This window comes from Phascolarctos cinereus, unplaced genomic scaffold (genome assembly GCF_003287225.1).
Source record: "Phascolarctos cinereus isolate Bilbo 61053 unplaced genomic scaffold, phaCin_HiC Scaffold_2;HRSCAF=192, whole genome shotgun sequence".
In the NCBI taxonomy this organism is placed as follows: domain Eukaryota; kingdom Metazoa; phylum Chordata; class Mammalia; order Diprotodontia; family Phascolarctidae; genus Phascolarctos; species Phascolarctos cinereus.
In genome coordinates, this window is record NW_027555625.1 from 192,844,671 (window position 1) to 192,869,831 (window position 25,161).

General features: G+C 37.9%; 1 protein-coding gene across 3 annotated transcripts in view; it reads left to right on the forward strand.

Moving 5' to 3' along the window:
- The window catches only part of DCDC2C (doublecortin domain containing 2C), a 184,875-nt gene that overhangs the window by 70,691 nt on the left and 89,023 nt on the right, over positions 1 to 25,161 (forward strand). For all 3 annotated transcript variants that reach the window (XM_078149064.1, XM_078149066.1, XM_078149065.1), the window contains exon 7: positions 24,138 to 24,264. In XM_078149064.1, the coding sequence (XP_078005190.1) occupies positions 24,138 to 24,264 (127 nt within the window). The remainder of the gene's footprint in view (positions 1 to 24,137; positions 24,265 to 25,161) is intronic.

The window sequence follows — 25,161 nt, forward strand, 5'->3', positions numbered from 1 at the left end:
TAACTTAGATTTGGTGGGGATGTTGAAATTGAGGCATTCATAGTGGCAGGGGAGCAAGTAGCTAGGGCCATAGTGCTCTTATGAGGTATGCTTTAGGAGTTAGGCTAATACCTGGAGTCCTAGTTATTCTTGGAAGGATTGCAGAGGCATAAAGCCTCTCAGCTAAGAACCTTGCCTCATATTTTACAGAAAAATATTGAGGCCATTTACTGTGAGGCCCCTCTTTTTCCCTTGTCCTCATCTTATATCTCTCAGATGCCTTCTGTCATTATTTCCTCCTCCTCTGTCTCACATGAAATGGCCTTACTCGTTACCAAGGCTAACCCCTATATCTGCTCAAGCGATCCAATTCCTTCCCTTCTCTTCTAACAGATTTCCCTTTCTGTCATTTTAAGGCACTCATTTGCAGTCTGTTCCTGTCTACTGGCTCATTCCTCACTGCTTACAAATGTGTGTATGTCGATCCTATCCTGAAAGAAAAATCATCATTTGATCTTTCCATCCTGGCTAACTGTTGCTCCATCTCTCCTCTGCTCTTTGTGGGCAGTAAGTCCTTGAAAAGGCCATCTGCACTAGGTGCCTCTGCTTTGTCTTTGCTTACTCTCTTCTTAACCCATTACAATCTAGTTTCTGATCTTATCGTTCCACTAAAACTGATCTCTCCAAAATCACCAATGATTTCTTAGTAGCCAAATCCAATGGCCTTTTCTCAGTCTGCATTCTTTTTGCAAACTGCATTCAATCTTTTTGACAATGTTGATTGCTCTCTCCTTGATTCTCTCTTTTCTCTGTTTTTTTGGGACTCTACTCTCTCCTGGTTCTCCTTCTACCTATCTGATCATTCCTTCTCAGTGTCCTTTGATGGATCCTCATCCAGATAATTTCTTCTAACTGTAGATATTCTACCTGGTTCTGTCTTGGGCCCTCCTCTCTTTTCCCTCTGTACTTCTTCAGTTGGTGATCTCATCAGCTCCCATGGATTTAATTAACATTTCTACGCTGAAGCTTCTCAAATCTATGTCCCTGCCTCTGCTTTCCTCCAGTCTTGCAGCTATGACTGCCTTTCAGACATCTTAAACTGGACATCCAGGAGACATCTTAAACTCAACATATCAAAAATGGAACTCATTATCTTTCCCCCTAAACCCTTCCTTCTGCCTGTCTTTTCTATTACTGTAGAGGATAACACCACCCTCCCAGGCCCCCCTAGCTTGCAACCTAGGAGTCACCCTGGACTCCTTACTATGTCTTACAGCTCCTGTATCCAATCTGTTACCAAGGCCTGTCAATTTCACTTTTGCAACGTCTCTCAAATTTGTCTTCTTCTCTCCTCTGACATGGCTACCACTCTAGTGCAGGCTGTCATCACCTCATGCTAAACTATTGCAACATCTTGCTGGTGGTTCTGCCTGCCTTAAGTCTCTCCCCACTCCAATCCATCTTCCATTCAGCCAAAACAAGTGGATTTCTTAAAACACAGACCTCCTACTCATCCTCCTACTCAATAAATTCCAGTGTCTCCTTGTCATCTCCAGTATCAAATATAAAATCCTCTTTCTTTTTCAGTGCCTGTCATAACTCCCCCTCCTTTCCTGTCTTCTTACACCTTACTCCCTACCACACACCCTGATCCAGTGATACTGGCATCCTAGCTGTTCTATAAACAAGATACTCCATCTCCAGCTCCAGGAATTTTTCCTGGCTGTCTCTTATGCCTTGTATTCTCTCCCTCTTCATAACTACCTACTGGATTCCCTGGTTTCCTTTAAATCCCACACAAATGCATACACAAATAAACTTAAAAGTATATGTGAAAAATTGAGAACTATACTTTAATAATGGAGTCTGCAATGTAGAAAATTCAGGGTAAAATAAATACTTTGGAATTGACATTTTCAGGCTAATAATTCCAAGGCTGAAGCAATACTTCACAATAAGAGTTCCTTGTCATCTTCCAGCAGCATAAAGATGCAATGCCTGAGTTCAAACGTTAGCAAGGCTTCCACTTTAATAAATGTTCAGATCCTGCACTGGAATCTCACAAATCCCTCTGGAATCAACAGATCCACTTGGGAGAAAAGTGAAATGCCTTTTGCCTGCAGCTCATGTCATTTTATACATGAGGATGGATTGATTCCATGATAGGTTGTTACTATTATTCAATTAGACAAATGATCTAATTCAGCCCAAATTATCTTGGGAAACTGATTTTCGTGTGCTTGACAAAGATAATCCATTACAATAGCATTAAACTATAATAAGATTGATTGAAATAGGCTCAGGATAGAAATTAATAATATGTCTTAGAGTGCTACAGAGAACAAAACACACAGCATTCCTTGGATTTTATTTTCTGTAAATGGTAGGTTTTAACTAGAGAGTGGGAGGTTAATACAATAAAGTTGAAAGACCATGCCAAAATAACAAAATTTCTGCCTTTGTAAGTAGAATTTATTTTTAATTTCCCAGGCAGTGATGAACACAGATGCAGACAGGGGAATGAGAAACAGGGTGGAATAGTGGAAAAAGAGGAGCCAGACTTGGAATCAGAGGACCAGGTTCAAATCCTGGCTTTGCTACTTACTAATTGGGTGACCCTGGATAAGTTATTTAACTTCTCTGGGCTTCAGTTTCCACATATATAAATTAAGAGGGTTGGATTAGTGAATCTCTAAGCCTTAGAGTCTAAGGTCTCTCCCAGCTTTAATATTCTGTGATTTAAGGTAGAGGTGTCAAACTAATGAGACAACTGAGTACTGCCTGAACCAGATTAAAATATAATTGGTAAATACTTAACAAAGTAAATAAAAATACAGCACAATGTAGTTAATGTTAATTTGTGGTTTTCTAAGTTAATATGCAACCAACAGAGATCCATTCCTATTTGAATATGATGCTACTGTTCTAAGGTCCCTTTCAGTCCTGACACTTAATGTCCTCAGGCCTCTTCTGACACTGATATTCTACATTTTACAATATCAATCTTAAAGAATGTGTAAACAGAGGTACAGAGACATATGAGGGACAGCATGGTGTAGTGAGTAAAGAAAGGTAGCCTTGGAGCCTGGGAGACATATATTTAAGTTCTGCTTCTGATACATACTACTTATCTGACTATGGGAAAGTAACTGGCAGGCAACTTTCTAATAGTATAAAATATAGGTGAGTTTCTAGTCTGCATCATTGGAGGGAATTGTCACAGAGTTCTCAACATGAAGAAATCATGGTCCTCCCAACATATTCTAAAGTATCAGTTTTCTCTGTAATTCTATTTGATTCACTAATACAAAATTTCACTTCATCAGCAATAGAATTTTCCCCTTTCCTGCTCAACTTGTCACTCACTATGCGCCATAGAAAACTCCATACCTGTGTCCTGCTTAATTCAAGTTTGAACAGGGTCTCTGGGGATGAGAAAGTCGCATGAATCCTTTCTGAGACAAAATAGGACAAAAGGGATGTTTGCCATATTTTTATTTAAATAGGAAATGAAATTTGCATGTTTTGGAATTTAAAATCAAATGATATGTACCTGGATTCCCAGCTTCTTTATTTGAACTAAATAAGTATGATTTAGGGAATAGTAAGGAAATTGAATTCTTTCACTCCTCAAATTTCGTAGAGCACTTTGTCTCAATCTCTCCTTTGCTTCTACTGTACTCTGCCTCTTATGACATATACACACACACACACACACACACACACACACACATACATATGTGTATATGTATGTATATTTTATTTTTTTGGGCACACATGGTCTCACTCCTTACACAAGGTAGGCTGTCTATGAACTGATACTGTCTCATTTTCATATTCATATCCCAGGACATAGCACAGTGCTTTGCTTTAGGACTTAATAAACATTTGGTGAACTGACTTGGCTTGAATTGTGATCTTTTTTAGACCCTGAGAGATTTTGGAATATGAAAGAATCAGTGTCTTTTCCCCGGCAAAGTTATAGAAATTAAAGATTCCAAAGGTGAATGTGTTTTTGCCTGGGCATTTTTCTCACTAAGGAAATTTTCTAACTTTTCTTTCTTCTTTTTGTGTATTTTGGGTACCAAATCTACAGCACATATCAGTTGATGGTACCAGGGATCATGTATGTAGAGTGCTTCTGGGTTGAGGAATTAACAATGATCTTAGAGAACTGTTGTGCGCTATATATCTCTATATAACCAATAAGCAAAACTCAGCTGGATTAAAGCATACACAAAATTAGAGACATGGGATAGGAAATGACTCAGTTGATGGCGATACAGTCCAACGCCCTCATTTTACAGATGTGAAAACTAAAGAACAGGACATTAAGTGATTTGGCAAATAAAACAGACTAAAACTCAGATTTCTTTGCTCTCAGTCTGGTACCCTTTCTGATGTGACACACTGCCTTTCTTGAATATCCTCTACATAAAAATAGCATCTAAAAACTGTGCTATTTCAGAATAAAACACTTAAAAATGGTAATGGTTATTATTGACAAGCCATTTAAAGAAGTTGATTATAAACCAATCAATTAATTTCCACTCTAAAAACTCTGAGTAGAATGAGTCCTCAAGTTAAATTCCTATGGGATATGTCCACTCAGGTTAACATCAAGTAAAAATTATTCACTGGGCATGACTATCACATCAATTATTTGTGGAACATTGTCAAAGGCTGGACACTCTGATGGAGCTTCGTCCAAGATGAAGGCATTCTAGCATGGGGTGAGTGGGAGTGTTGGAACTGAGAGTAGGTAGCTAGGGTCATAGTGCTCTTATGAAGTGGCATGTAGGAGTTGCAGTATTATGGAAAGGATGCTGAAGGAATTTCTTGTGTCTATATGGAAAAAAAGCACATTTTAAAGAGAACTTTGAAGTAAAGGGCTCAGATTTGGTTCCAGGATGTTTCTGTGCTGTATATCTTGATTCATTTATGCATACTCTGGTCTAAGCTAGATTTAAAATTATCTGAATTCCCCGGTGATTGCTTGCTCAGAGACTAGGAAAATTAATAGGAAATTTGAATCCTGTTCTTAAAGATATCCCTGGAGCTTTTTAGCCTACCAGAGTACAGGCCGACTAAAATTCATTTACCTTTGGGGGAAGCAAATTGTAATTATAATTAATATCTTCAAAGAAGACTTGCAAGTGATCCATGCTCATCAAACCTTTCTATCTGGTTATTTACAACTAAATGAATTGGATTTTAAAATATGACTGGAAAATATAGGGATATTATACCTTGCTAGTTGTACAAATATTTGTGATGTTGTTTGTTATGCAAAATTAAACCTAAAGGCATTTCCCACTGAGCTAAAAGGGTGGGAAATAAATAAAATATTATTACCAGCCTCAGTATATCAGCATTGAATTCCTAATTGTAAATGTCTTAATATAAAATTTGGAAGCTGGACCAAATTTAACTCTTTTGTGCATACCAAGATTGAGGTAATTGATGTTTTCTCTGGCAGAAGCTTCAGTAACTTTACATATGAGAATGGATTAGCTCGCAAGTAGTCTGCTTGGTAATTATCTAATTTATTCCAAGTTATCTTGAAAAAGTGTGTTAGCACTGTTGTGATCAAAGAAGTTTCAGCATCACAGCCAGCAGTTGTAGCAATGCTGAGAAAACCAGCTGGTTCAGCACTGAAGCTGTGGACAGCACCAAGCTGTTTGGGTGGTAGCTAGAAGGAATGGCTGTTATTAGAGCTGGTTGATCTAATTAGAGTGACCCACTTTTGGGCATTTTGGAAGTCTGGATTTTTCGTAGGGAAACAGCAAGACCTAGTTAAACCTCTAGAGTTTGGGAAGAATGACCCTGCATTGTTTGGATTTTTTATTATAGAAAACTCTTAGCAACTTCTAACCTTTGCTTCTGGTTCACCCTTTCTCTCTCCCCCTTCCCCTTTCCGTGATCAGAATTTATACTTGCAGACTATCATGTTTCTCACTCCAGGGCTGCCTTTTTCTAGGCTAAACAACTTCTGTTTCTTTAAATAATCCTAACATAGTTGGTCTCTGATCCTCCCATAATTCTTTTCATCTTCTGGATCTGCTACACCTTGTCTATGATCCTCCTGTAACAAAGCACCCAGAATTAAATGCAATATTCTAGATGTGGCATGCTCAGGAAATGTCATTAGTACTGTAACTTCTCTTGTATTGGACATTATGATTCTCTTAATGAAGAGAAACATTGCCCTCCCAGCTATACATTTGATCTCCTGGACTTTATCAGTATGACTCAGAGCTGCCTTCTCACCCCAAAACTTCCATCTGTTCCTTGAGACTTCTCACATTGGAACATACTCCACAATGCCAGCCCCCTTCTCTCATTGGTGAGTTCCTCCTTGGAGATACCATTTTGGAGATAGGCTCAGGCTAGCCATACTTCATTTCCCTCCCAGCTCTGTTTCTGACTGTCTAGACAACCCCCCCCAATATGCTCCCATGTAAACTTTCTCTCCTCTCACCCCTAATGTTCAGATTACCTTTATGTGTTGTCTTCCCCTGGAGTCAGGAATACTCTTCCTGAGCTCAAATCTGGCCTTAGACACTTACTAGCTGAGTGACCTTGAAGTAGTCACTTAACCCTGTTTGAATCAATTTCTTCATCTCTATAAAATGAGCTAGAGAAGGAAATGGCAAACCACTCTAGTATCTGCCACAGAGCCCTTGGGTATCCACTAGGTCCCTAAGCTCACCTGCTAATGTCACCTGTTAGTATAGTTTAGATGTACACATAAACCCTCCCCCAGATATCTTTTCCTTTCTGTTACTGGAATCATTAGGAAAGAGAAGACTTAGGGGATGAAGTGATAGTTATTTTGAAGTATTTGAAGACCTGTAACTTGGAAGAGGGATTAGAATGGAGATATATAGGTGAATTCATCTTGGATCTGGTCAGCGTCTCTCAGACCTGGTAAGTAGGGGTGACCTTATTTCATTGTTAATTCCACTAAGACTGGATTCAGCCATTGATGGTTTTCTATTGCTGCAGTCTTCATGTATTTGCTGGAATATGCAGATGGCACATTTAAAGTTGATCAGTAGGTCTACAGTCTGCACTCTTGAATAACAACAGTAACAATGCACATTTCTACAGTACTTTAAAGTTTACAAAGCACTTTATGACCACTCTCTGAGGTGGGGGATGCAAGTATTAATATCTCCATTTTGCATAAGAGGAAACTGAGGCTTACAATATTAAATACCTTCCTCTTGGTCACAATACTAGTCATTATCAGAGCTGTTGTTGAATTCCCAGTCCAATATTTTTCCCATTATGTCCCACATATTGTCTCAGGAAGGAAAAGTTTCAGTAGTTAGCTTGCTAGTTTTCCCAGATATTAGGATTTCTACTCTCTTTTGATCTTAGGGGAAATCCTTTTGCTTCACCTTCTGGTACAATCTATTTTATCCCATCTAGTCTAGAGGTTTGGGGGTAGACTCAGGGGCAGAGAGCCTGGCTTTTGGTGTGTCAGCTGTGTTATATAATAAGCTCAAATCTAAATAGCGAGTTAATTGGAAATGCAAATGAGATTGGTAACCTTGAAAACATGTTGTCACCTCACTTTGTATTTTTCCACAGACCACCCACTGCTAAGAAGGGAGCTAGGGGAGTGGTATGTGAGTTTGCATTGTATTTCCCCCCTCAATCAATCAACAAGTATCTATTAAGCACCTGCTACAGTATGTGTGAGCCACTGTACTAGGCACTGGGGACACAGATGCAAAAGTGAAGTAGTACCTGCTGTTGAGGAGTTTACATTCTACTGAGGGATTCAATATATCCCTTGCCATATGTCTTGTATGTTATGGATATACTCGTTACTTCCTAATTGGTTTGGGGGTGGAGTCAGGAATCAATTTTATGGTATTAGGCAAGCCTGTGATGATTAGGCAGCTTCCTTAAACAGCTTGAGATACCTTGTCCAATTACAATTCCTGTCTGAGTCCTGGCCCCACTAACCATAGGGATGGTTTGAGAGCCTAATGATCAATAGCTAAAAACAATAGATAAAATAACCAGCTTGTGGGCTATAAGAAATCACTCAGGAGCAAAGTTGAGGGCTTCTTGGGAGACTATGGAAGTCAAATTAGAGAATTTCAGAGATTGTGAGGACCTCAAAGGTCATTTAGTCCACCCCTTACCATTGAATTGATTAGAAAATTGAATGGAAGGGGCTAATTCAACAGACAGAAGAAAGGGAAAAAGTCATTCTAACTTTGGGACAGAGGGACTCTGAGCATTATAAAAAAGAGAAGTGCAATATATCTTCAGGGTTGTAAGTCATGGAAATTGGTTCCACTATCGATGGTAGTGGAAGGCCACAGACTCACAAAATCATAAAATTTAAAGCTGAAGGGAACCTTAGTGATCATGTAGTTTCTGCTCCTTTTTTTTTTATAAAAGAAGTTTATTGGTTTTGCCTAAGCTCCTTGAGAGGAGGAATTATTTCATTCTCCATTATCTCTAGCACCTGATATAGTTCCTGGCACTAGTATATGCTTAATAAATGCTTTTGTTTAATGATTACACAGGCAGCAAGTAGCTGAGCCAGAATGCAAACCTCAAAATTTCTAACATCTAAATCTCATGTTCCTTCCACTATACCATGTTGCTTCTTTGGAAAGGGAAGGGGCTTGCTTACTGGAAAGAAAATAGACAATGTAAACTCCTTGAAGGCAGAGGCCATTTTATTTTTGTTTTGGTGTCCTCAGAACCTAGCACTCAGTGGGCATTTAATAGATAATTGTTTATTGGTTGAGTGAAGAAAAAAGCCACCACTTTTTTCAGCTGGTTAATTTTGATCATTATTTTACCAAAATAATTAAAATACTTCTTTAATGATGGAGGTTGGAATTGGAGCCTCTGAGTGAATACTCATTTGAAGCTCTGTTTTTAGCATTCCCTCTCCTTTCCAGTAGTATTTGATAGACAATTTAAAAGCATGTTTCATCAAGGAGACCCAGAAGATATACTAGAAAATGCTTTAGTCTGGTACATTCATGCTATACTTTCTGTGTTATACTTAGCTAGAAACTCTTTCACATTTTCAATAGCACTTAAAGAGCAATGTTATTTATTAAACAGTTCAACACAATTAAAAATTCTGGTGTGTTGTAACAGTTTTTGAAGAAAGTTTTTAAATATAATAACTAGATTTTTAAAAAGTTTTTAAAGGCAATGGGGGTTAAGTGACTTGCCCAGGGTCACACAGCTAGCTGCTAAGTGTCTGAGGCTGGATTTGAACTCAGGTCCTCCTGAGTCCAGGGCCACTGTGCTATCCATTGCACCACCCAGCTGCCCAATAATTAGATTTTTTTAAAATAAAAATCTTGTTGGTGCTAGCACCATCACAGAATAATTGTTATCTTTATAACCACTGACAGTTCATCTGTAACCCAAGCCCCAAAATCCATTGGCATGCAGCTCTCTTCTCATTGATTGAGATTAGTGTGCCCTGCACCTTTGTGAGGGGCAGGGTGGAATTGGTAGTATCAGGAGAGAAGAGGGCTCTCTTCACTCTCTTCAGGTTCTTGGACTCTTTGGGGTATTCTGACTTCCATCTTTGAGTGGCAGGTAATGGACAATGCTAATCCCATGTCAGATTACTCAAGGGAGTAAAAGGGAGAAAAAAAAAACTCTGGGAAGAAGCTGACTGAGGACCTGGCAATCTTCATCACATCCTATTTCTAGCTTGCTACACTAGAGATTTTGAGGAGTTACTTTTGGCTGAGAGCCAGGACTCTTCCTTTTGGATGAACTGAGTTGCTTTGCTCCTAAAAGGAGAACTCTTTCAATCTGTATTGTCTGGTATATATTCTCCTACATATCTGTTCTCTAATTTTTGTTGTGCTATCAACTTGGATCAATGGGTTTCTTTGCTATTTCACTGTGGAACTGCTATTTTGTGGGAAGGGAGTTAAGCTTTGGATATAAAGCTTGGGGTTCTCTTTTTTCTGTTGGGATATAACAATCAGGAGTTTAGCTTGAACCTGAAAACTACACTCCTTAGACTGGTAATATTTAATGGAACAGATATAATTCTCAACTGGTAGCCTCTCTCTCTGAGGAGAGTGGAACAACCTCTGACCCTAGCCTCCTGTTTCCTTTCAGGGCAGGAACCAAAGTCTTCTGGGAGAAAGGTCTGGGGAGGAGATACTGAAGATGTATTTATTCTCGCCTCCTTTCAAGGCAAATTGGGACAGCCTCATTACATATCATCACTATATATTTTTGTATCCATGAAGTACATGGCAAAATACCAGCATGTTACTTCACAGTGGTTAATTCTCTCTGAAAATTCTGCAAGAACAAAGGATAATATATATGTGAAATACTTTGGATTCATTCCAGTAATTAAAAAATTGTTATGTGCCTACTTTGAGAATGACTTGTATTTGCTAGAGTGGGTTGAATGATAGGGTGAGGTGACCCGTGTTCAGTTCTTGGCTGTAGCACTAGCTGAGGGGCATTGGGAAAATAATTTTATCCCTGTGAGCCTCAGTTGTTTTGTTTATCATTTTATTGTTTATCCCTATACTAGTTTTGGGTTACTGGACAAGTCACTTATTCTCTCAGTACCTGCAGGCAACCATCTAAGGTTACAAATTGCAGAACAGGTGTTGATTTATGTTAGTTGAGGGAGGTCCTCATTGGGGTCTCTCATCACTGGTGAAGTCACAGATTTAGTCAAAGACAAGAACATATTAATCCCAATAGAATGTAACTTACTACTCGGGGGAGGGGAGGTTTTTGTTTCATCTTTGTATCCATTGTTCCTTATTCTTAGTTGGACTGTTGGATTAAATTTCATTTTATTAGATTCACTACCCCATTGTTCTTGGATCCTATTTTATCCAGTGGGTAGCTGTCCTTCCTTGTCTTGTGCTATTACAAGTTTGCTAAGAACTTCCTAGTCACCTTCATTTCATGCCTTCTTCTCTGGGATCATCATCACCTTCTCCTACCACAACCTTGGATTCTGTCCCCCGGAATCTTTCTGGGCTCTTATTGACCAGCTTTTACTTTATTTTGCCTGGATCCAGATCTCCACTGCACATGTAGGCCATCTCTGTAGAATGTCTCCTAGGTAGCGTCATTACACAATTATGATATGTGATATCTAGAATGTCTCCACATGCTTACTCTTTCCAGTTCCCTCTTATGGGTATCTTCCTGCATTAGAATGTATGCCTCTTGAAGATAGGAACTAATTCCCTGTATTTTTTATTTGCAATGCTTAGCATAGTGCCTGGCACATAGGAAATGCTTAGGAAAGGCTTTGTCTATGCCAACAGGGCCAAGGACAGATACTGATAATTAAAGAAATATTAAAAGTGATAACATTCTATACATAGGCAGCTAGGGATAAGGCAGCAGGAGATAAGAATACTGGGCAATATTAGTTAGGAGTTATGAAGACCTGAGTTCAAATCCTACCTCAGACATTTTCTAGATGTGTGACTTTGGGGAAGTCACTTAATCTCTGTCAACCTCAGTTCCCCGGTAATAGTACCTATCTCCTAGGATTGCTGTGAGGAAAAAATGAGATAATTCTAAGTGCTTAGTGCCATGGCTGGTACATAGTATGTACTTAATAAAAGTGTGTTCCCTTCTTCTTATTTTAACACATGCATGGGAAAACCTTTATTGCAATGCAGTAAGAGCTCTTTTTTTTTCTTTTTAGTGAGGCAATCAGGGTCACATGGCTGGTAAGTGTCAGGTATCTGAGGTTGGATTTGAACTCAGGTCCTCCTGACTCCAAGGCCAGAGCTCTATCCACTGTGCCACCTAGCTGCTCCTAGTATGGCCTTTAAAGAGATGTTTGACTCTGCTCATCAAATACCTTTATTTTTTTTAAATTTTATTTGTCATTAACACAGAATACATAACGATATAATGTATTCTGTGCCTCCTCTCAGCCAGTTGGGTGACTCTAAAGGGTATGGTCTACTTTGGAAAAATTGTTTGTAAAGGCCTGCCTGTTCTCTTATGATATATTCATCAAGGATACCTTTGATTCCTTCAGAGGCAGAATAGAAGCAGCATTGACTTTAGAATCAGAGGACCTGGGTTAAAATTCTGCCCCTGTCATTTGCCACCTGTGTGATGTTGAACAAACCACTTACCCTCTGGGCATTTGTTTTGTCACCTGTAAAATGAGGAATTGTACTAGATGGCTTTTAAGATATCTTTTAATTCTAAATCTATGATCTATGATCTATATTAAAGACATTTTAATGAAAATTTTTGTAGAGCAAAGTATGAACGGAGGCCAGTAGTTGCCAATGTCTTCATATTAATACTGTTTGGGATCTTCTCATTTCTTTTGGAATCATCTCTCTTTAAGATATCTTGAAAAGCAATCACTAAGGAGTATCTACCAACACTTTCCCCCCAAGTTTGTTTGCTCAGATCCAGCTATTTGAATGTCATTTCTAGTTCTTTATATTGAGTACTGAATCTAAATGTGGTGTTCCATCATCATCAATTATGAGACTAAATATTAATAGAAACAGACCAATCTGTCCGTCCCCTTGTTGATCTCTTTATTTCCTCTACAAGTGTTCTTGGGACGATCCAGCTTAGTTTGGTGTTGTATCAAACTTTCTTCAGACTAATTTCCCCTTGTAGTTTATGGACCTAAAGTCTATAGGGTCTAAAGCTGCGGGGCTACACAGAGTGCAACTGACTAATTGTTCATTTTGCCTTAATTGAAGATTTCCTCTGGGGACCTAAAAGTATAACCTGTGTGTAGGCCTCCAAGAACCTGAGTAAAAGGGTCCTCAGTTCTAACGCAAGCACTCAAGGCAACAATTCATAGCATAGGAAGGCCTTTATTTTACTTTATAGGCAGAATTCAGAGAGCGCAAAGAATTGACAGCAGCCCATATACCATCAAGATACTCAAATTCTCTCTGATAAGTCTCACTTTCCACCTTAAAGGGACCTACATTGACTTCCAGCCTTATGTTGCTACCCTAAGGGTTTAGAATCTTCCAGAAGAAAAATGAAGTTGGGGCAATGAATGTGAGGCAGCTCTTTACATTTAGGTTAAATCCTACCTTCTTTGAGGAATCCGTGAAGGCTACTGGTCTTATGCTATCACCATCAGTTCTTGGACTCCTACAGAATGAAATGAACTGAGGGTTGCTATAGAGGCTGCCTCCTTTCCAGTGTAGCATAAATATTTTGTGTTGTGTTGTTCGGTCATATATAACTCTTTGTTTTTTTGTGAGGCAATTGAGGTTAAGTGACTTGTCCAGGGTCATACAACTGTTAAGTGTCTGAGGCCAGATTTGAACTCAAGAAGTGACTGCAGGCCTAGCACTCCATTCTACTGCCCTACACCTCCAAGTATAGAGAGCTTAGGGCAATAGTGGAAAGTGAAGTTCAAATGTTTGCTGTATAGCATGTCTCAGTCCCTGACTGCTCTTTTAACTCTAGGATCACATGTACTATTCTCTTCTCTCCATGAGGCTGGTACTATCCATGAACACTCTCTTCTCTCTCTAGAAGGTAATATCCCTGGATCCTCTTTTCTTCAAGAGTCTGGCATTGTCCAGAAACCTTCCCCCTTTTCTATGGGGGAAAATAGATCCAGAAACTGAGCCTTCTCCCCTTTTTTTCTGGGAGAAGGCTAGGTTTCTGGATCCAATTTTTTTCCTAATTACTAGAACTGCCTAGGAAATACCCCTCCCCACTTTCTTTCTAGAAGGTGGAATTATGTGGCTCAATCCTATTCTAGATCAGCATTGTTAAGAGGCTCTGCCATTATCTATTATTGACAGCTCTTATTGAACAAAATGTTTTCCTTTTGAAAAATTCATATTCTTGAAAGTATGTACACCTGCAACACGCCTTTGTCTCTCCTTGTCTAAGGTAGCTATTTGTGGTTCCTGGGAAGGGAGGCCGTGTTTTAACATTTCTGACTATTCTTTATTAATTAAAATTTCTTTTCAATTAAAATTTGAGTCTCCCCCCAATGTCTCTCCACCACTGAAAAATGGAAAAATGAAACCTCTGGAATAAATATGTGTAGTCAAGCAAAACAAATTCTCTAGCCATGTCCAAAAATATATGTATGTCTCATTCTATACTGTGAGTCCTTCACCTTTCTGCCTAACATTATTCTTACAGGATTGTGTCATGCTTCTGAACTCTTACTTGCCTTAACCTTTCTTTGCTTCCATCCTCATCCAATTTGGTGGGTAGATTCCTTGTGATTTAGACAGCTCCTCTTTCTACTTCTTTGAAAAAGAAATCAAATGTTTGCTGGTAGAGACAGTTTTGGGGTTCTTTTGGCCTCCTGTGGTGACTCCAAGAAATGGTAATCATTAGAGTCAATGTCTTTCCTTTGACAGAATTTCCCACTTTTTAGCTAACAGCGTATTTAATTAGGTGTTGGAGCTTCTTGTAATACTTATTCTTCCTTCTACCTTGATGTTAATGTTAACTTTTATTCTAACTAGGTAATGATTTGACAGCTGATTCTGGAATAAGTCTTACATCTAAAACTGTCTTTTTCTATCTTTTAGATATAGTCAGTTTCATTTTGTGTTTGTGTGTCATTGTTTGGTGCTTGTTATGTTCATCTCATTCTGATTCTCTTGAAAAAAATAATTCTTGATAGATATGAGGCTTATGAACTACCTACTTCCCAATTTCTTTACCCCAAATGATTTTCTTTTATATTCTGTTTTCTTCATACCATTTTCATACCAATTATCAAGGTATCAGGTTGATTTGGTTTGGAGGATCTTGCCATGTTTTTCATAGAATTTCTCTGCTTTGTTCACCTTTTCCAGCAGGGAATTGGTCCTAACATGTGATTATCTTATAGGTGATCTTTTTTGCACATATTCAGCATGAGCACCATGGATGAGGTGATCATGTCTCATTAACTGATGTTTCTTGTTTCTCTGTGCATGTGAAGAAACCAAATCTACCAACATCTTTATTGACTTTGCATGTGAGAACCCTGTGACCCTTCTTTCCATCTAGGAGCAAATTCTTAGAGTATCAATATTGATATAATTCAGTTCTTCCAGTAGAAAAGTTAGTCAACTTGTAAGGAGTTCACATTTAGAGTATTAAGAACTAAATTTATGTTTATAGACTATCAGACCGTGGAATTCACAATTAACCAACAGTATTACACACCTACTATGTGCTAGGCACTGTGTTAAGCTACTGGGTTATCCTGAGACAAAAGTTTTTGCCCCTCAAGGCACTTGCATTCTAATAGCAGAGACAATGTGTGTCTATCAAGAATTTTTTTTTCAAGAGAATCAGAATGAGATGAATATAACACTCACCAAACAATCTCTCACACACACACACAAACATATAGTTATACATAATATATACAAAATGACTACAGGGTTGGGCAATAGCAACTTGGGGCAGGGACCAAGACAGGTTTCGTGTAGAATGTGATGCTTGAAATAAGTCTTAAAACCAGGGATTCTGAGAAGCAGAGGTGAGGAAAAAGTGTATTCCAGATGTGGGGGATAGCCAGTACAAAGGCATGGAAATGTGAGATGGAGAGTCATGTATGTGTAACAGCAAGTTCATAGCACTGTTTGCTGTCTTTTGCAGTAGTCACCCACACTGCAAAAGTGCAAAGTGTTTACACAGGATTAAAGACCATTTAAATTTTTGTCTGTGTTGTGTTGTCACGGCCAAAAAAATCATCACCTAACGGGTGATCAACCTCTCTTTTCCTTATACTAATACTTGGAGAGCAGGTACAACAAAAGAAAGGGAGAAAAAGGAAGGGAGGGAGGAAGAGAGAGAGGAAAGGACAAAAAGAGAGGGAGAGAGAAAAATGGACAAGGGCTTGAGAGACAAAGATGGGCAGAGAGGAGAGATAAATTGGGCTGTAGAGACAAAGGTGGGGAAGGATTAGAGAGCTAAAGAAGGGAAAAGGAGAGGAAGGTGAGATGAAGGGAGGGAGGGAAGCAAGACAGGAAGAGTGAGAATGAGAGTAAGAGTGGGGAGAGAATAAGAGAGACAGATGGGGGAGAGATTTTTGAGGTACTTTATGCACTCAGAGTAAGTTAACACTAGAATAAAATATCTGATGCGGCAGCAGCATAACTGATTTTCATCTGGGTCTGTACATATTTACTCCCCGTAGACTATGTACTGCATACAAAGACAAATCAGGCTGTCATGATTTCCCCTTCTTAATGAGGGTCATTGTCCTTTCAATTTTATTTAAAGGCAAGGAGGTAAATATTTGGTGTCTTTAGACTTTGTTTTTGAAATAAAGAATAGAAAAAAAATTGCACGACCACAGACAAAATTTCAAGGTTCGGATTCACTATACATAGCCAAACTGCTGTTTCTTCTCTCAACACCCTCCCCCAACCCAACAAACATAAACACCTATCTACATTCCATTTCCTGTTTGTACAAAAAATAAAAAAGCTCTGTTAAAATCTTGTTTCCTAGATGTGTGAAAATTTCCTAAATGTTATAGTAAAAATCTGAGCATAGATAAATTTGTTTGGACTTGATTTTATGAGGGTGAAAGGGCAGTTTTCACACTTTACTTTTCCAAGGGGAAAAAAAACCTAGATGGTTTTTCATGGTATATGCTTATATTAATGCTACAAGGTGTGGGATTGTTAGATGTTTTAAGTGACAGGGACAGTTTGAAAAAGAAATATACAAACATATACACACAGAAAAATGATAGTTGGTTTTCTAAAAATATTTTTGTTGGTGCTCTAGTAAAATGAAAAAAATAAAAAGAAGGTTTGAATATTTTGTAATAATTTTCATTTACTATAGGAGTTGAATAAGATAAGAAAAGTGAGGCATTTTTTGGCTCATAATGGTTAATTATGTAACACTGAGTGAAATGGAAAATTGAACTAACCTTCATGGTCCCATCACTAGATTTTCACTGACTACTGCTTTGTTTGAATATTTTGTAATAATTTTCATTTACTAGAGGAGTTGAATAAGATAAGAAAAGTGAGGCATTTTTTGGCTCATAATGGTTAATTAGGTAATACTGAGTGAAATGGAAAATTGAACTAACCTTCATGGTCCCATCACTAGATTTTCACTGACTACTGCTTTGTTTCTGGTCACTGCTGAAAGAAATTTATGACAGACTTCTAATGAAGTGAGGAGTACAAATGCCTATCTGAACTTGTTGCATTATGTATTCCTTATACTTTTGTGTTTGGGTTTATCCTCATTGTAAGGTGAAATCATACAATGAACTTGTGGATTTGACTTTTTATTTTTTACACTATATATTTCAACTGAAACAAGTAGCCACAACGTGCTCCATTTTGCTTCAAGCACACACAGGGACAGTCTACTCTTGATCTTGAAATCACTCGCAAAGTGTTCCATTTCCGTGATCAAGCATTCTGAAATTCCTTTATATGACCATAATCTCCTAACATTCTCTCTCCATCTCATTCCTCCTAAACCAATTATTCCTTCTCATTGTAAACTACAACTCCACCCCTCAGGAGTCTTCTAGGCCACTGCTCTTACTTCAACATAATTTTCTTACCTAACCAATCCTGATTCTGTCATTAACCAGTTCAATAGTACACACATCTGCTCTGGAATCCCTTGCCCACTTGTCCTATTACTCATGCCTTGCCAATTCTCAATTCAGGATTCCTCCTACCATCTGCCTTTTCTGATCTTACTGGTGAGTTCCTGAATGCTGCTGGAGGAAGTTATGCCATACTGACTGAGTCTACTTCAAATTTCTGCTATCTAATCTCAAATGGATCCTCACTGCAGCAAGGCGATCTTTTTACTCCTTCTTAATTGATTCTCTGTCATAATTGCCACAGGGGCCATCCCAGACCTCCTCTTCTCACCTTAAACCTTGTGCTCTATCCCACTGTTCCACCTCACCAGAAGACCTTCCCTCATACCTTACTGAGCAGAGAGGTCATTCACTATGAACTCTTCTTGACTATTCTATACATTTTTTCCATATCATTTCCTTTTCTCTTCTGCTTTGATCAAAGAGAAGGCCCTTTTCCTTTCCATGATCTTTCTAGTTGTACACTTGATCCTATTGCCTCTACTCACTTCCAGCAGATTGCCTGCCCCCTCCCACAGTCGTCCCTTTCTATCCAGTCTTGATTTCTCCCTATGTACCAGCCCATTCCATGCTGCCTACAAACATCTAGGTCTCCCCATCCTTAAGAGACCCTCCTTAGTCCTACTATCCCTTTAAGCTGTCTTTTGTCTTTCCTCCCTTTCGTAGGCAAACTCCTAGAAAAAGCTGAGTCCACTTATTGCCTCAACATTTCTCACTCACTTCTCAATCCTTTGGACTCTGCCTTCTGATTTATTCACTCAACTAAAATTACTCTTCAAAGTTACTAATGGTTTCTTAATAGTCTAATTGACTTTTTCTTAATCCTTATCCTTTCTGACTTGTCTGCAACACTTATTGTGAATCTCCCTTTCCTTCTGGATACTCTTTCTTCTTTGAGTTTTCATTACATTATTCTCTTGTTTCTCTTCTTGCTTGTCCAATAGCTTCTTTCATGCTTCCTGTAATGAATCATCTTCCAAATACCACTGCTAACTGTGTGTGTATTATGAGGTTCTGTCCTGGAACTTTGTCTTTTTTTCTCTCTACACTCTGCTTTGGTGACTTCATCAACTCCTATGGACTCAATTATTATCTGTACACAGAAAGCTCTCAGACCTATATGCCTAGCCCCTAGTCTGTCTCCTCACTTCTAGTCTTGCTATAGCAACAGCTTATTAGACATTTAGATTGGATGTCCATATGACATCTCAAATACAATATGTCCAGTTTTTGTTGTTGACTTGTCTTTTGGTCATGTCTGGCTTTTTGTGATCCCATTTTGGATTTTCTTGGCAAAGATACTGGAATAGTTTGACATTTCCTTTTATAGCTCATTTTACAGGTGAGGAAACTGAGGAAAATAGGGTTGAGTGACTTGCTCAGGGTCAGACAGCTAGTAAGTGTCTGAAGCTGGATTTGAACTCAGGAAGATGAGTCTCCCCGGCTCCAGCCCTAATACTCTATCTATTGCACCACCTAGCTGCCCAATATGTCTAATAGAGAACTCATTATATTTTCTCCCAAATCCATATCTTTTTTGAATTTTTCAGTTTCTATACAAGGCACCACCATCCCTCTGGTCATATAGGTTCATAACTCTGGTGTAATCCTCAACTCCTCATTCTTACTCACTTCACATATCTAATTAGTTTCCAAGTCTTATTAATTCTACCTCATTACATCTCTTACAATCAATAATCCCCCTCTCTTCCTTCAAGTGGCCCCCACCCTAGTTTAGGTACTCATCACATCTTGACTGTACTATTATAAGAACCTTGTAATTGTTCTTTTTGTTCCAAGTCTTTCTCCTCTCCAGTCTACCCTCTATATAGCTGCTGAAACAATATTCCTAAATGATATTCCACTATTCTGACCATGTCAGTTCTGCTTAATAAGCTTAAGTGGCTCCTTATTACCCATAAGATGAAATACAAACTGTCTTCTGTTTGGTGTTTAAAGGTCTTTAAAATCTGGATCCAACCTATCTTTTTAACCACATTACACATTGTGCCATTTTCTACATCTTTCAGGCTTAAATTGGTCATCTTTCTATTTCTTAACGTAAGACATTCTGTCTCTTGTTTTTATCTTTTTGGAGAAGTTGTTCACCATGCATTTTCTTCCTCTTAAAATTCCTAGTTTCCTTAAAATCTCAGTTCTGCTTATCACTGCTGCCACTCTTATTCAGCCCTCCCTTCTATAAGCCCCACTTTATCCCTTTCCTGTCTTACTTTCCTGTAGATGTGTATGTTATTCCATCTTTGAGCCAATTCTGATGTGAGTAAGTTTTAAGTGTTGCCCACCCCCAATCTTCCCCTCACTGGAAAAGCTCTTCCTTTTGTACCTCTTTTTGGGAGATAATTTCTCCCATTCTACCTCTCCCTTCCCCCTTTTCCCAGTGCTTCTACCTTCTTACCCCTTAATATTTTAAAAATCATCTCATAATCAATGCCCTCTGTCTATGTGTACTCCTAACTTGCCCTAGTAACTAGAAAGTTCTTGGGAGTTACAAGTATCATCTTCCTGTATGGGGATGTAAACAGTTTAGTCTTATTGAATCATTTATGATTTCTCTTTCATGTTTATCTTTTTATGATTCTCTTGAGTCTTGTCTTTGAAATTCAAAATTTCTATTCAGCTCTGGTCTTTTCATCAGGCACACTTGAAAGTCTTCTATTTCATTAAATGTCCATCCCCCTCCCCCCAAAAGTTTATACTCAGTTTTTCTGGGTAGGTGATTCTTTGTTGTAATACTAGCTCCTTTGCCTTCTGGAAAATTATATGCCAAACCCTCAGATCCTTTAATGTAGATGTTATAGAATCTTGTGTTTTTCTGACTGTGCTCCATGATATTTGAATCATTTCTTTCTGGTTGCTTGCAATATTTTCTCCTTGACATGGGAGTTCTGGAATTTGGATATAATATTGCTGGGAGTTTTCATTTTGATATCTCTTATAGGAGTTAATCAGTGGATTTCTTCAATTTCTATTTTACCCTCTGGACCTAAAATACCAGGACAGTTTTTCTTGACAATTTCTTGAAAGATGTTATCTAGGCTCTTTTTTTGATCATAGCTTTCAGGTGGTCCAAAAATTCTTAAACTATCTCTCTTCAATCTATTTTTCCAGGTCAGTTGCTTTTCTGATGAGATATTTCACATTTTCTATTTTTTTCATTTTTGATTTTGTTTTATTGTTTCTTGATGCCATTAGCTTCCACTTGACCAATTCTAATTTTTAAAGAATTATTTTTTTCAGTGAGCTTTTATGTCTCTTTTTCCATTTGGCCAATTTTATTTTTTAGGGAGCTGTTTCCTTAGTGAATTTTTGTACCTCTTTTTCTACTTAGCCAATTCTGCTTTCTTAAGGAGTTCTCTTCAGTGGATATTTGTACCTCTTTACCATTCTGTTTTTTAAGGCATTATTTTCTTCTTTGTGCCTCTTTTATCAAGCTGTTGACTCTCTTTTCATAATTTTCTTGTATTGCTCTTATTTATTTTCCCAATGTTCCCTCTTCCTCTCTAATTTGAGTTTGAAAATCCTTTTTGAGCTCTTCCAGGAATTCTTTTTGGGCTTGTGTAAAATTCACATTTTTCTTTGAGACTTTACATTTAGCTATTTTGAGTTCCTTGTCTTCTGAATTTGTGTCTTGAGCTACCCTGTCACCATAGTAACTTTCTATGGTCAGGTTCTTTTTTTTTTAACTCATTTTCCCAGCCTATTTCTTGAGTTTTAACTTTTGTTAAAGTTGGGCTCTGCTTCCAGGATAGGCGAGGCACTGTCCCATTTTAGGTTTTTCATGCTGCTGTTTTCAGAGCTAGGTCTGACAGTCTGTACATTTTTGGTTCTTCCAAGGTAGTCTGATTTAAGGAGAGGTGTGGTCATTGATGTCCTGGCCTGTGCCTGACCACAAGCACTCTTCTACTCCCTGGAACTGTGACCAGGAACCCTGTTCACCTGTGGTTGCAAGCTGTAGTGCTCCTCTTTGCCCTGGGACTTTGACCTGGAACTGTGTATAGGCAAAGATTGCTTAAAAAAAAACAGACCTAAAAGATTAAAAATAACTGCTTTTTTAATTAAAAAAAGAAAATGTAATAACTGACATTTTTCAGAGGGTAAAGGCCTTGATCATAGTCTCATAGTAAGGAAACACCAGAGGCAGGATTTTAATTCAGGTCATTATGACTTCAAGTATAACACTCTATATTTTATGCCAGAGGTATCAAACATGCAAAAATGAAAATAGTCTCCCATAGGGTTTTGCATCCATTACCAGTAATCTCCTTCTGATCAAATGTCCAACATCTTACCCCTGTCCCCTTTCTGGGTCCTAAGAGCTCCTAGGGTTGCTGCTGTTGCTGGTGCAGCCACCCCTAGCTGCTGCTGGCTTGCTGGGGGCCTGCACTGTGCTGCACTCCAGCTCTGACCATCACCCTGGTGAGGCATCTTTCCTGCTGACCTCCTAAGTTGTCTTGGTGTGGAAAATCATTTCACTTCAACCTTTTGTTGGTTCTGTCACTTCAGAAATTGATTTGAGGCATTACTTTAAAGTTGACTGGAGGGGAATTTGGGAGAATTCAGATGAATTCCTGACTTTATTCTTCATCTTCGCTCTACCTCCTCCAAATCTCAGTTCAAATGCTTCTTTGTATGTAGGGACTCCCCTGATGGCTTCAGTCACTAACAGTGCCTCCCCCAATTAGCTGATATTCATTATATCTATTTTATATATTATTATATTTGTTCATATTGATACATATATATGTGCAATATGCATATTAGAGACATACATTTTATGTCCATTGAATGTAAGCTATTTGAGGACAAGATCTAGTCTATGTTTTTATATCCCTAGCAACTACCACAGTATGTGGCACAGAGGAAGTAAAAAATAAATACTTGTTGATATAAATGTATAATCCATCATATATATATATACACACATATATACATATACATATATATATATATATACTTATATATACACACACATGTGTACATATTTGTAATATATAAGTAGGTATTATGTATATGTGTGCATATATATGAGAAATATATATGTGTATATATGCATATGTATATATCTATATGTATGTATATTTGTGTGTCTTTCTGTCTATCTATCCATCTATCTGTTGTGCAGGGGATAGAGTGTTAGATTTGAAGTTAGGTAGATCTGAATTTGAGCCCTGCTTTAGACACTTACAAATTGTGACCTGGACCCAGGTAAGTCTCTTGAATCAGCCTCAGTTTCTTCATTTGTAAAATGGAGAATAATAGACCTCACAGGGTTGTTGTGAGGATCAAATGAGGTAATATATGTAAAGAGCTTTGCAAACCTTAAAGTATTATATATCTTCTAGTTATCATCATCATCATCATCATCAGGATCATCATCATCATCATCATCATCATCATCATCATCTATGTGTACATATTCATGAGGTAGTACATCATAGCAGACAGAGGGCAAAGTCTGGAGTTAGGAAGACCTGAGGTCAGGTCCTCCCTCTAAATTACTCAGTCTTTCTGAGTCAGACAACTCTTTTAAGAATGCAAAATGTGAAGCAGTTACTGACTGGTATTGGCAGAAGGCATTTCTTTACTGGAGTTTTCTGGTATGATCACAGGTCCACTCTAAGAGCAAATGCACACCTTATATTTAGTTACATACACACATATCATGCCACATGCCTAAATGTGTCAGTAGAGACCACAATAAAAACAATCAACAAATATTTGCTAAGTACCTAGCATGTACCAAGCTTTGAGCTATTGCTGAGAATACAAAGATAGACATAGAATAGTCTTTGCCCTCAAAAAGCTTAAATTCAACAGGGCAGTTTTAGACATCCTTTTAGAACAGAATATGGTAAAATATTATATTAGCTCAATTAATATGTTATCTGATTAATATATTTTATGTACTATGCATTAATATATTGAGCAAAGTTATGTTTTTCTAGAAATATCTAGAATATTAATATCTATTCTATTAATATATAATATTAATATATTTTGGAAACCACTTTAATTCTTCTTCAATATGCCTCCTAATGTACATGCCACATATTTTATTTCTATACCAAAGATGCTTGTTGCACTCATATGCTTGGACAGAACTTACTTGTTTAGTCTTTTCTAAACAGTTTTGTTACTTTGATGCGAAGAGAAAAATGAGAGAAGTATCTTGCTTAACTTGTTTGTTCTCATAAAAAAGTCCTCTTGTCCAAGCTACATATCAGATGCTAGAGACACTCACGATCAGACTAGAGGTAGAGTGCCTTCTAGTAATTAGCTATGGGAAGGAAGGGATGACAGAATTATTATTGTCATTTTACGGGTGGGAAATATAAGGCCCTTTGTAATCAAGCCAGTGGAGGAGGGGAGGTTTCCTCAGAGGTGATTGACAACCCTCTGCCATCAACTTCTAATGCTTACTCTCATGAATCTTGTACCTCAAACTAGATCAGTGAGAATGACTGTTTAGACTTATTGGACCATGAGGTTTACTTAATGCCATTTTGTTTACAATGTATGCTTTAACCAGGAATTAAAAGAAGTAGTAGATCATCATTTATATGAAGAAATACTACATGAGAGTGAGAACTCAGTGTACTATGCAAAAATAGACCAGAAGCCAAGTTATACAGAACCTTTAACTCTACGTGGTACAGGTAAGGGGAAATATTATATTTGGTTTATATGGTCAAACATACTAGTATTTTTTGGTATTTTCTATAAGATACATTTAAAAATGTTGATAAGACTTCTATGAGAGTATTTCTAGTATTATTTGGGGAAAAGTTCCAATACCCAGAGTAAGACCATCATGGGTAACAGAAGGCCTCAAGATGAATGCTGAAAAATGTGGGCACTCCTAAATAAGAGACTGAAAGGAGTGATGAGGTCTTCAGTAGCCTGAAAGAGAAAATAAAAATATATAAATATAAAATACCATATAAAACTTACAGTATTTCTACAGCAGCATTTGGCTTTCTACTATTGGCCACTAATGATGAGCAAAAAGAGGTGGTTGGGGAGCAGCTAGGTGGTGCAGTGGATAAAGCACCGGCCCTGAAGTCAGGAGGACCTGAGTTCAAAGCTGGCCTCAGACCAAACACTTGGCACTTACTAGTTGTGTGACTCTGGGCAAGTCACTTAACCCCAATTGCCTCACCAAAAAAAAAAAAAAAAAAAAAAAAAAAAGAAGTGTTTGTTGGAGCTTTATGTGCCTGAAATTGAAGTCAATATTTTCATGATAATTTAGGTTTATATCATATTATATACAATTATTATATATATTAACAGCTAGGATTTATACACCTTTTTTAAAGTTTGCAAAGCACTTAACATGTTATCTCAGTTAATCCACATGACAACTCTGGGAGATAGGTGCTGTTATTATCTTCATTTTGCAGGTAAGGAAACTGGAGCTGAGAACAGGATAAATGACTTGCCTAAAATCATCTGGTTGGTAAATGCCTGAGGCAGGATTCAGACTCTGGTCTTTTTGACTCTAAGTCCAACACTCTTGTTATACGCTTCAGCAACCAAAAAATATAAAAATGGAG